General features: G+C 33.3%; 1 protein-coding gene across 6 annotated transcripts in view; it reads right to left on the bottom strand.

Annotated features, from left to right (window-relative positions):
* Positions 1-1,479: 1,479 nt before the first annotated feature.
* The window catches only part of LOC106471524 (protein phosphatase 1 regulatory subunit 36-like), a 20,973-nt gene continuing 9,862 nt past the window's right edge, over positions 1,480-12,590 (bottom strand). For 3 of the 6 annotated variants that reach the window (XM_022400131.1, XM_022400130.1, XM_022400134.1), the window contains 6 exons: positions 8,544-8,602; positions 7,610-7,667; positions 5,479-5,508; positions 4,532-4,600; positions 2,717-2,788; positions 1,480-1,669 (listed from right to left, as the gene is read on the bottom strand). In XM_022400131.1, the coding sequence (XP_022255839.1) occupies positions 1,558-1,669; positions 2,717-2,788; positions 4,532-4,600; positions 5,479-5,508; positions 7,610-7,667; positions 8,544-8,602 (400 nt within the window). In that variant the 3' untranslated portion in view covers positions 1,480-1,557. Of the gene's footprint in view, positions 1,687-2,716; positions 2,789-4,531; positions 4,601-5,478; positions 5,509-7,609; positions 7,668-8,543; positions 8,603-12,590 lie in introns of all 6 variants that reach the window. The other 3 variants (XM_022400133.1, XM_022400132.1, XM_013932123.2) reach the window with 3 other exon arrangements.

Consider the following 12,590-nt stretch of genomic DNA (forward strand, 5'->3'; position numbering starts at 1 on the left):
CTTGTTGTTTCTTTTCTTTTTCCTCCAACATCTGCTGTAATCTCTCTTCTTGTTTCTTTTCTCGTTCTTGTATTGCTGCCATCAAATCTGCTAAGTCGTAGTTTGATTTCGCACTTCTCATTTCCATATCTTTTTTTTTTTTCGTCCCACTCTCTGACACCAATTTATTACGTATCTGTTCGTTTGTTAATTTCCGGTATAAATTCTTTCCGAGGAACTTCAACGACAGAAGTCCTTTCATAATTAAAACTAGTTGATTCTTCCTCGATACAACTTTGTAATACACAGAATTTCCACAGTCAATATGTTTGCAATCTCGATAACAAAAACACACTTTATATTACCGTCACTACCGCTCCCTTGACTCAATTATCTGTCTATCTCTGCAATTCTATCTTTTTCGCTGGCTTTATTTGCCGGGCTTACATACTAAAAAAGAGGGCGTCTGGAACAAACTAGAGTTGTCAGGAAAATTTATGATCCTTCAAGAAACTCCAGCGCGCATGCTCTCAGCGTTGCGTGACTTCCGCTTTCATAACATTATTAAACTTTTTCATCCTGTTTCTATGATAATATTATTATTACGATAATTTTGACATAATTTTTCAAAAGATTAGAAAAAGAACTTTAATTACGGGTAACAATAATATAGGTCTCTAGAATGATTGCAAATATACCTCAAAATGTTATCGCTTATGTCCCTAAAATATAACATTATTTACATTCTACTGTTTACGTAATATAACAAAGTGAATGAATATTAGGCCTACATGTCTTTTACGTTCGATTTTCGGAATATCGGACTATAACCAGCAATTTTCCCAAGAAATCGATGGGTCTTTCAAATAGTTTGGAATAATGTCAAGTAATTGTTTCATAATCCTTTCAATTGAACATGAAGTTATTTCAAACGTTGTCAGTTTGTTATTATGGATCTTAGTGGTAGAATTCATGTTTGCTTTATTTTAAACTAAAGTTAGGTTAGAACATGATAGTAACGTTGGGCTCTAAGATACCACTTCTTGGTCTAAGGATATTTTCAAAGTTCTATGTTACTGTGAAAAAGCTACTGGCTCTTAATGAGATTATTTGTGCAAATCGTTTTGTGTGAGCACAAACCCACTGTTTATTATAAATACATTTTCTCAGTGTGGACGCATTTCTTTTTTATACGCCCCCAGTGGCACAGCGGTATGTCTGCGGACTTACAATGCTAGAAACCTGCTTTTGATACCCGTGGTGGGCAGAGCACAGATAGCCCTTTGTGCTTATACTACAAACAAACAAATCTTTTTTTTGGAGACCGCTTGAATGGGTAATGAAGAAAAACTTTAATATAAGTTTAACATAACAGGAAATGTACAACGTTTCGACAAGGTTTTGTCATCATCATCTTTTTTATATTTTTACAGTAGCATATACATCTGCCTAAAGAGAAGGGTCATTAGTCTTGTAATTTTTATTTAAATAAGAGCATAATACATATCTCAATAATTTTTATTATTTATTAGATTACAAAGGACGAACAAGAGCATTGTTTTTTAAGTTGTTACAATTTCATTTTAGCTCGCTAGAGGGCGCCATCACTGCAGGCTCTTCTTGCAATGTGTTAGTAACGGGCTCTAGTAATCCGTTGTAGTGGTTTAGATCGTCACCAAGGATTCCTATGCTAGAATAATAAAATTACTAAAATCATTGTTATGCAGGCCATTTACCAATCGACAAAACATACTACAAGGTGTTTTTAAAAAAAATACAATAGTAAAATCACATGGCCACAAATGATAAATCACCTTAGCAAATTATTAATTACAGAGTTTGTGAATTGCCATTTAAAATACACTTTTGTTGTAAACACATGAGAGATATTACTAATGAATTGCGTCTGTCTAGAAAGATTTTGGGTGAGGTTTAGAGCTGCTTGTAGAGATCCATCGACAATTTATACAAATCATCAAATGTGCAAGTACTGATATTTTGGTGGATACAGCAGTGTTTATATAATCATTTTTGTATGTTAATATGCACTTGGCACTTAGTTGTCCAAACTATCTCCTTTCTAATTTGATTGCTGACATTTTAAACACAATGATGCTAATTGGTGAGGTATACATGTTTTCTCAGCTAAAATTTATCATAAATCAACAGAGGTAACTTTTTTTTTTATTGTATTGCTAACTACAGTTGCAAATTCAATTTTTCAAGAGATATACACACACAAAAGACAACCTTACTCCCAAAATATGTTTTGTTAGTTTAGTAATAAGACCTAATTCTATATATTACTGTGTACAAATTGTATGCCTGATGAAACTACCAGGCAAAGTATCAAACTGTAACAAATTAATACTTCTCAAGAAGTTATCTGTTACAATCCAATAACTTAATTCTTTACATTCCTATGTACAGACTATATCCCAAATTAAACAACAAATACTAAATCTCTCAAGAGGCCCACATTTGTAGAAATACAAGGTTGGTTTGTCGAACAAATTGTAGCTGAATGTAAAAAAACAGTAAATTTTAGTTTTAGAATGATGTCATTTTAGTATGGAATCAAAAAACTTTTTTGTTCTAGATTCAAAACAATAAATATTCATAGCTACTAATATACTGATAGTCAACTAGAACTTTATAAGCATTTACTCAATCAGAATGTACCACTCAGTGATTAACTCTTGTTTTATTTCTGTATTATATTTTATTACTAACATACCTCTGAACATCTATCAGATGTACGTCTGAAACAACTGGTCTTTGATGTGAGCTTGTGTTACAATTCATCTTGCTGTTTAGAATAATTACAAAACCTTATAATTAAAATCAGGGAGTATCTTTCTAGAAACACAAAATGGTAAAGCATTATTTGTACAAAGATGTCAAGGTTAATATGCTCTGCTAGAAATATAAAGATATAAGCATGAAAATATTATTGAATTTTTAGTTAGTTGTGTTTAATAAGCCATAAAAATTATTGTCCACATGATTTGTAAGTTATATAAAACTATAAACCTAAAATTATCCAAGAAAGAATCAGTCTAGCAGCTGATCATTATTATACGTCAACTTATACTTATATATATTGTAAGTTTGTAAGAATTGGTTATGGAAAAAAAAACATGGTTCACATTGTTATTCATTCTACAGGCAAAATGGTTACTTTCTTTTGTTTACTTTTTTTGTGATGTACAGTGTTGGAAATTGTTATGGAAACAGTGACTAAATATCGTATAAAGTGCATCTATTATGGAACTGTTCCCCCTCTACTGTATGAACATAAACTGCACAAGAGTATAGTCACATGTGGATAGTTAACATTGTGATTGGATGTCATTCACCATCAGACAGAGTACAATACCAGTTTAATGTTTACAAAAACATAGGTAGCAGTAATATTCTCAACAGTAGTGTGCTGAATGCACTCATAACTTCCAGGACAGATACCACATGACAAGTGTGAAGATATCAAAGTTTTGGCTAGTGAAGGATATTCCACTTTACAGACTGAGGCAGAATTTCATATTTCAGTAGGATATGTATGGAAACATAGAAGAGGGTACATGAAACTAGTACTGCTGATAATAGAAGAGGTTGAGGTAAAAAGCCCAAACTCTTCAAAAGTGATGTTAAATAGTTCAGAGCTTTATATGATACACAGCAATCCAGAAGAGATCTTGCCAATGACCTCGCTGTAATTAAAGGTGTGAATATAAGATACACATTAGATAACCAATAGTTTGTTAACAATAAACAATAGTTTACTTGATGGCAGAGAAGAGTACAGTATCACAATTAACCTACATCTACACTGAAGCATTGTGTTGAAGATATACAGAAAATTGATGACACCTTGACTGCTGACAGGTACAAGCACATTCTTATCAACTATTTATTTCCTCAGGGCAGATATTCATCTTCCAGTAAAAAAAGTGGTCAAAATCATGCAGCAAATACAGTGAAAAGATACACAAGAAAAAAAAAATAGTGGTTGATCGAATACTAGTCATCATAGCTTAGCCTGCACAAAGTCCTGATATGAATATTAATAACACTGTAAGGGCTTATATAGAAATTGAAAAGCTCAAATGGCAACCAAACAACTTATTTGAACTGTAGGAAGTAATACAAGTACACTTAGAACAATATTTCACTATCATACATTAATAAATGTATGGTAGCATAAAAGCAAGGTGTACTGCTCTGGTTAATGTAAATACAAAATACTAGTGCATGTGCAATTTATTCAATTTTCTTTTGTATTTTCTGTAATAATATATTGCACTAATGATAAAATGCCTATGTATATCACCAGTGTATTTCCATTACTGTACATATGATCATCAAGATCCTGTACAGTATGTGAAACTTGTTAATTGTATTAATGATGAAGAGGCATCAGAGAAAAATTATAAATACTTTCAAAATCTACTCTAATCGTTTTTCTTCCATTCATCAGTATAAAAATACTTTTGTTTTTTGTTATTCACACATTTTAGTAAACAAGACATGTTATAAGAAACATGAGTCTAACCTTGAAAATAAAAATGAGCTTTTGGTTTTTGGATGTGGAAGCAGGCTGTCGATTATTGGTGATCTTTGACTGGAAAGATATAATATAATGTTTATTTCACAAGAGAAAAGGAAAACAACAAGCACTGCCTTTCCTTGATGTCTTGTTTCAGACAGTAGCACTATCCTGATTTAAAATTTTATGATATAATCACTGTTTGATACACAAAGGAAGTCAACTACAGTAGAATATCTAAACACCTGTTTTTAATACTATAAGAAAATGAGCTATAGTAGGATATACATAAACAGCATGAACAGCCAACTGCTGGTATACTTCAGCACATCAAACAATTGTAAAAAACCTTCAAATCTAACTTAAAGCAAGACGTAACAGAGATGAAATGTTCCACACTCTCAAAATATAAAAACTGTATTTCATTTACTTTTTTATTGATTGTCTTAAGTAAATAAACGAATTGTTTTTTAATATTTTGAGAGAGTAGATCATTAAATGTCTATTACATGGTAAACTGAGTAAACTTAACAGCTGCATCATCACTAAATTTCTCAAGGAAGTTCCCACCTCAAAAAAAGTCTAAAGCTAGAATTCAGAAAAATAAGGTAAAAATTTAGTTTCATCAAAATTAGAGCATAATACATTAACAGTTCATAACAAACTGAAAATTAATAAAATATAACAATTTATACTATAATAGTAGTAAGCAGTAAAAAAAACTACAGCTTATTGAAATATCAAAGTATGGTACTTGAAGCTGACCATCATTTATACCACACATGTAATTTAGATTATGAATCTAGACGAATGAGATTGTGTGATTACTTTCTTCTATTAACACACAAACATTAACAAGATATGTGTACGTACGTAAAAACTGCTTGTTCATACTGAATAACAACAGAAATGTAGATATCTATACATACTATTGTGCATTACGGCTCACTTACCTTAACATTATATGCCTTGGGATATGTCTTCTAAAAACAAAAAAAAGTACCTAGTTTAAGAACTTGCTTAAAATATTGCACTTATACAATTAGAGGTTATGTTGGTAAGAAAATTAACTTAGCTTGTTCATTATTGAACATACAGAGTATAATATCTATGGTACAAAAACTGAATAATGTTGTATATAGCTACTTATCTATAATGTATTACTGACAATCTTGCAGACAACTACAACTACTGTAAAAACAGTAGATTTGTAAATGGATGGAATATGACTAAATTTACAAAGTAGTAAAAACAAAAAGTTTGACAAGAGAGAACAGTGCAACAAGATAATTAACGGTTACTACATAAACTTTACACGGTAGAACTGTGCACAAAGACAGCTAACAATTACTACATAAACACTATACAGTAGAATGATGTAACAAGATACCTAACAGTTACTACATAAACACTACACAGTAGAATGGTGTAACAAGATACCTAACAATTACTACATAAACACTACACAGTAGAATGGTGTAACAAGATACCTAACAGTTACTACATTAACACTACCCAGTAAAATGGTGAACAAAGATACTTAACAGTTACTACATAAAGTTTACACAGTAGAATGGTGTAACAAGATACCTAACAATTACTACATAAACACTACACAGTAGAATGGTGTAACAAGATACCTAACAGTTACTACATAAACACTACACAGTAAAATGGTGAACAAAGATACTTAACAGTTACTACATAAACACCACACAGTAGAATGGTGTAACAAGATACCTAACAGTTACTACATAAACACTACCCAGTAAAATGGTGAACAAAGATACTTAACAGTTACTACATAAAGTTTACACAGTAGAATGGTGTAACAAGATACCTAACAATTACTACATAAACACTACACAGTAGAATGATGTAACAAGATACCTAACAGTTACTACATAAACACTACACAGTAAAATGGTGAACAAAGATACTTAACAGTTACTACATAAAGTTTACACAGTAGAATGGTAAACAGATATACCTAACAATTACTACATAAAAACTACACAGAAGAAAGGTGTAACACAATATCTAACAATTACTACATAAACACTACACAGTAGAATGGTAAACAAATATACCTAACAATTACTACATAAACACTACACAGTAGAATGGTAAACAAATATACCTAACAATTACTACATAAACACTACACAGTAGAATGGTAAACAAATATACCTAACAATTACTACATAAACACTACACAGTAGAATGGTAAACAAATATACCTAACAATTACTACGTAAAGATTACACAGTAGAATGGTAAACAAATATACCTAACAATTACTACGTAAAGATTACACAGTAGAATGGTGTAACACAATACCTAACAATTACTACATAAACACTACACAGTAGAATGGTGTAACAAGATACCTAACAGTTACTACATAAACACTACACAGTAGAATGGTGTAAGAACAAACCTAACAGTTGGTACTTAAGCTACACAGTAGAATGGCATAACAAGATATCTAACAGTTACTACTTAAATGCTGCACAATAGAATGATGTAACAAGATAATTAACAGTTAGTACTTCAACTCTACATAGTAGAATGGTGGAACAAGATACCTAACAATCACTATATGAATTCTTAAGGAAATGTTTGAGATATAACTACAGAAGAAGTGACATTAGAAACACATAATCTGTATACTTAAAAAGGAAATGTTTGAGATACACTACAGTTTAAGTATACAGATTATGTGTTTCTAATGTCACTTCTTAAGGAAATGTTTGAGATACAACTACAGTTTAAGTATAGAGATTATGTGTTTCTAATGTCACTTCTTAAGGAAATGTTTGAGATACAACTACAGTTTAAGTATACAGATTATGTGTTTCTAGTATAACAAATAATGTATAAATGATGATAAAAAATTTATGATTAGTGAAACTGTAGTTCAATTCTTACTTTAAATTATGTATACACTCTACTTAGTAAGTACTCATGACTAAAGTGGAGGGAGGTGTTGAACTTAATTAAAAGCAGATCCCTTGTTTTTGTACTTCTTGATATGTAAAACTGAAGCCCTTCAAATTTTTGAGTAAAAGAAATACAACTTACATTTTTTCTTTCCCTAGAGATTTTGTCAGATGACAACTTCCTTCTTTTTTCTGTTCAACTATTAATTGAATAAAAAATAACTAAAATCACAGCTGATGCATGGAAATGAAGATACGTAAAGAACAGTTCAATGTTTATCTAAAGTATGGTAATAACTCATTTGATTTTCTTTTATATCTACAAGAAAAGTGACTGGTATCTTCTTTATCTGAAGTACAGTACCAGTAGTTCAAAGCAATTACTTCTCACACATCATATAAGTTGTCAACTAGAACAGCTGGAAGCTTAAAATACTCATTTCCCAAAATTCAGTAGAAACAGTAAAAGTTGAGACTACAGCAGTTGGAAGTTCAGAATTAAGTGGAAGTTCAAAATACTTACTTTTGTTATGCAAGTAAAAACAGTAAAAGTTGAGACTACAGCAGTTGGAAGTTCAGAATTAAGTGGAAGTTCAAAATACTTACTTTTGTTATGCAAGTAAAAACAGTAAGAGTTGAGAACTACAGCAGCTGGAAGTTCAGAATACTTACTTCATGTCGTTTAGTAAAAACTAACACAAGGATATCTAAATTACTAATTTGGTAAAACAGATACAATTGCTAATTTTAATATTCTTGGAATCAAAGTATCAGTTAATTAGACATTTATTTTTGATAATTACATTGTTTTTTAGAAAATCCTATAACTACAGTAAAATTATATGAATTTTAAGTATTTAAAGTACCTTACATTGAACTTTTAGTACCATAAGCTCTGAAAGATATTATTATAAACATTACTTATAAAGACAGCACAGCAAAGACTTTGAAACTTTTTGACACGTACAGGGAATGCCAATCACTGTGGCTCTCAATAATGATTCATTGCAATTTGTAAAGTACAACCTTGACTCTGCTAATTTAAATTATATTGAGCAAAATCTAAAATGAAATACCTTTTGATGAATAACTCTGTACTCTTGCAGATCTGTTGAAGACTTCTGATCTCATTAACCTGAAAAATACAAAGTAGAAATCCAAGCTTCTCAGAACTATAATGTCAGCCAACATATCTGTTTATAATTATTCCTTTAGTCTTCTGAATAGTAAATATCTATAGGATGTTAGAAGAGATTCCTACTCTGTCTAAATATTCAACCTTATAAGTCTATAAATATAAAATTACCGAAAGAAGCCCTGCATTTTTTAGGCAAATATTATAAATAAGTCACAAAATGAGGTCACATTTCTTTCAAACTTCAGCTTTTTTTGATGTCTGTTATCACTGGTAATGTTTGTTCAATCTTTCAATTACCCTCTTTTAAGTTATGCTACCTAATATAAAGTTCACAAGACTCAAGCAACATGTGACACAATGTAATCTCACAAACCTTAAACCCTTAAGGAGTTACAAGTGACAACTACACAAAGATAACAAATGTGACACAATGTAATCTCACAAACCTTAAACCTTTAAGGAGTTACAATTGACAACTACACAAAGATAACAAATGTGACACAATGTAATCTCACAAACCTTAAACCCTTAAGGAGTTACAAGTGAGAACTACACAAAGATAACAAATGTGACACAATGTAATCTCACAAACCTTAAACCTTTAAGGTTTTACAAATGACAACTACACAAAGATAACAAGTGTGACACAACGTAACCTCACAAACCTTAAACCTTTTCTGATAGGTTCCTAATTCATGTCACACAAACCTATCTTGATCTTCTTTCTGCCCTTTAAGCATTGCTAAAACATTTTAACACTCAAGACACCAGTTTATGTACCTCACAAATTTCATGCCACTTTTGAACATGTATATGGCATGTGTCTACCTTCCACCAATAGTATTGCACCACACCTATGTTCACACATCTAGCTCCCTCTGATATTCCCACTCAATCCACACTTTTGAGAATTGGCAAGATCTAAAATGAATAACACCAGCAGTAGGATGGAAGTGTGGTAGATAAGGTAAGTACCTATTGGAAATACATTTTCAATGTAAGAAAATGTTAACTTCCGATACGGTATTATCTCTTCTCACACAAAACTAGAATCCCACATTGAAAAGGTAGAGAGACCGGTATAAATGCTTAACAGTCAAAACAAGCAGAAAGTTACTGCCTAGAGATAACTGCTTTGCTTAGAGATGAAACCGAAGCACACATGCAGGGTACCACACTACTTCTGGAACAGGTATACTCTTTGTCCCATAAGAAGGAAATGAACCTGACATGGGTGGAAAAAAAAAGAATGTGTACAAGCTTAATTTGTTCTGACAGGTGCAATCAGTAGTGAAAAATGGCATGAGTTTGAAACATCCTCCGTCGCACAAATGAGACAGGAAAACAGCTGGTGAAGAGCAATTCTATGAAACAAAAACTTGAAGCAAACTCGATACCCACATGAGGTAAAACGACAAGTCAAGGGAGAGTTCTCTGAAATATAATGATGGGGAAAACAACTAGCCTTGGCTATGTATCTATCCAACCTCAACCAGACAGATGAGGTTCCACAATCCGTCCTCAGCAATAGGAGGTTGAGGATCACCCAGATAAAAATGAAATTAGAGTAAAATAAACATTGTGGCTAGAGCATGTGGACTATGTGATATATATATATATACAGACCAACTCCAACCATAAGTAAACAGAGTGCCATATGTCAAGCAACTGGAATTACGAAGAATAAGTTAGTTAGCATTCGGACAAACTCCCAAAACCACCATAGGAGCAAGAAGTACAACAAACCAAACACAGCATTACGGAATCGTGTTGTTGCCTCAACTCAACCGTTAAAACAGGGCAATATCTATAACTGGTATTAAGAGCAGAAATCATAACTCACTCAACCATAAATGCAGGAATGACATTTCTTGCACCCAAAATTATGAGGAGGATGAAGAATATTTGCACAACCATAGGAACAGTGTACGTATGTTCTGTTGCTGGTGTTATGAGACAGACAAAGTCCCCCAAACTCAACTGTAGGAGCAGGGAAGGAAATCTCCTGCAACCAGAATTAATGAGAAGGAGGGCCTCTACTTTACTCAACCATGGGAACAGGGTAGTATCATCCTGAACCCAGAATTACCAGGAGGATCCCATGTAAGCTGGTCCTGCTCCAACTAACAATCAGTCCACCTGGGAATAAGCATCCAGGGGAAAGAGAAAGAGGGAATCAAGCTTTGCCCTCTTCTCAATGAGTAGATAAATATGTGGGTGTATTGTAAGGTAAACTGGTAAGTGATATGGAGTCCCATACTCCACTTGGAGAAAGAAGGGTGGAGTAAATGCGATGGGGATTCTGAAGAAACATCACACTGGAGAAAGTGTAATGGGTGTCCACAATTCCCTATTTTGAAAAGCAGACTGTCTCCAATTTATACAGTCAAAGGGTCAGCAGAGATGGGCAGAAATCCTCTTTTACTTTACTCCTGATAGTCCATGAGTGACGGTCCACCATTGAGTTAAACTTACGGATACCTATAGACACATAAGTATATACCACTAGGCATGCCACTTGCCACAGAGTGGGATCCTATGAGTAACAGTAAAAGAGGGTTCCTGACAAGAAAACATAAACGAAATGTTGTAAAAAGACATACCCAAGTTAAAGGCAAACAGATGATAAGTCTGAATACGCCAGTCTAAGCAGTTCACGAACCGAACCAGTCAGTGTGACAGGGGATAGATCCTGGGAATAAAAGGTTGGATACATAAACCCCAAAAGAAGACAGTACATGCTATATAACACTATAAGAAGTGAACCTGACAAGGAAGCTGATCTGGATAAGAATGGGAATATAGGTGGGAGATGGAAAGTGAAGAAATGGGTGCGACAGCCAAATGGCCTTCCTGGGAAATAGAGGTCTTTGGAAGGAAGGACCAGTCTGGATATATAATGACATACAAGGAATGGTAGAGGATTCTGGTAACATCAACAGCATAAAAACTGATCGACAATGTCCACAAGCTAGGAGGAAAAAGGAAACATGTAATATACCACATACCTGATTAACTAGGTGTAAAAAAAAAAAGATATAGAGTGTGACAGACCAAATTAAGAAGGTGCCAGAAAAAGTGAATCCAATTTTTGTCTCCTTGATTGTATTCATCTTCAGAAACATTGTCAAGTTGAAAATGAGAAGAAATTACCTGCTGAACGTAGGAATCTAGCTCCCTGTGAATTAAGGCCTGTACCTCCTCAGTAATAAAGTCAAACCCGATGCCTGAGTCATTGTACCAGAAGCATTGTCTACCATAAAGGGATTTTCCATTGTCAATAACATTAAATCACAAAGTCATTTTAAGTTACCATATAATTTGGTAACAATAAACAAATGCAAAAATAATTAAACAATTGAATGCAAACACAGTAAAAAAAAACTGTTAAAAAAGATATTGAAATGTCAACAAAGTACAATCGAAAATGGTAGTCACGTACGAAAAAACATATATCTAAACAATGCTGATTCAAAGATGAGCAGTCAAAGACATAGTGATATGACAAATTTGATGAGAAGAAACGTTGAAGAGATGGTGACCTTCCATGGATAAGTCTGAATACACTAATCCAAGGAGTTGACAAACCCAACCAGTTAGTGTCACAGGGATAGATCATGGGAAACAGAAGGGTTCCAGGGAATATATGGCTGGGAACATGAAACCTGAAAGAAGGTGGTATATGCCACATACATTGCAGGGAGCGAACCTAACTAGGAAGCTGATCTGGATCGAGATGGAAGATAAAATAAAATGGTTGTGACAGCCAAATGGCCTTCCAGGGCAACAGAGATCTCAGGGAGGAAGGAACAGTCTGGATATATGATGACATATAAGGAATGGTAAAGGATTCTGGTAACATTAGGGCCTGGCATGGCCAGATGGTTAGGGAGCTCAACTCACAATCTGTGGGTCGCGGGTTCAAATCCCCGTCCAATCAAACATGCTCGCCCTTTCAGCCATGGGGGCGTTATAAGTGATGGTC

Source organism: Limulus polyphemus, unplaced genomic scaffold (genome assembly GCF_000517525.1).
Source record: "Limulus polyphemus unplaced genomic scaffold, Limulus_polyphemus-2.1.2 Scaffold4677, whole genome shotgun sequence".
NCBI classification, from domain to species: Eukaryota; Metazoa; Arthropoda; class Merostomata; order Xiphosura; family Limulidae; genus Limulus; species Limulus polyphemus.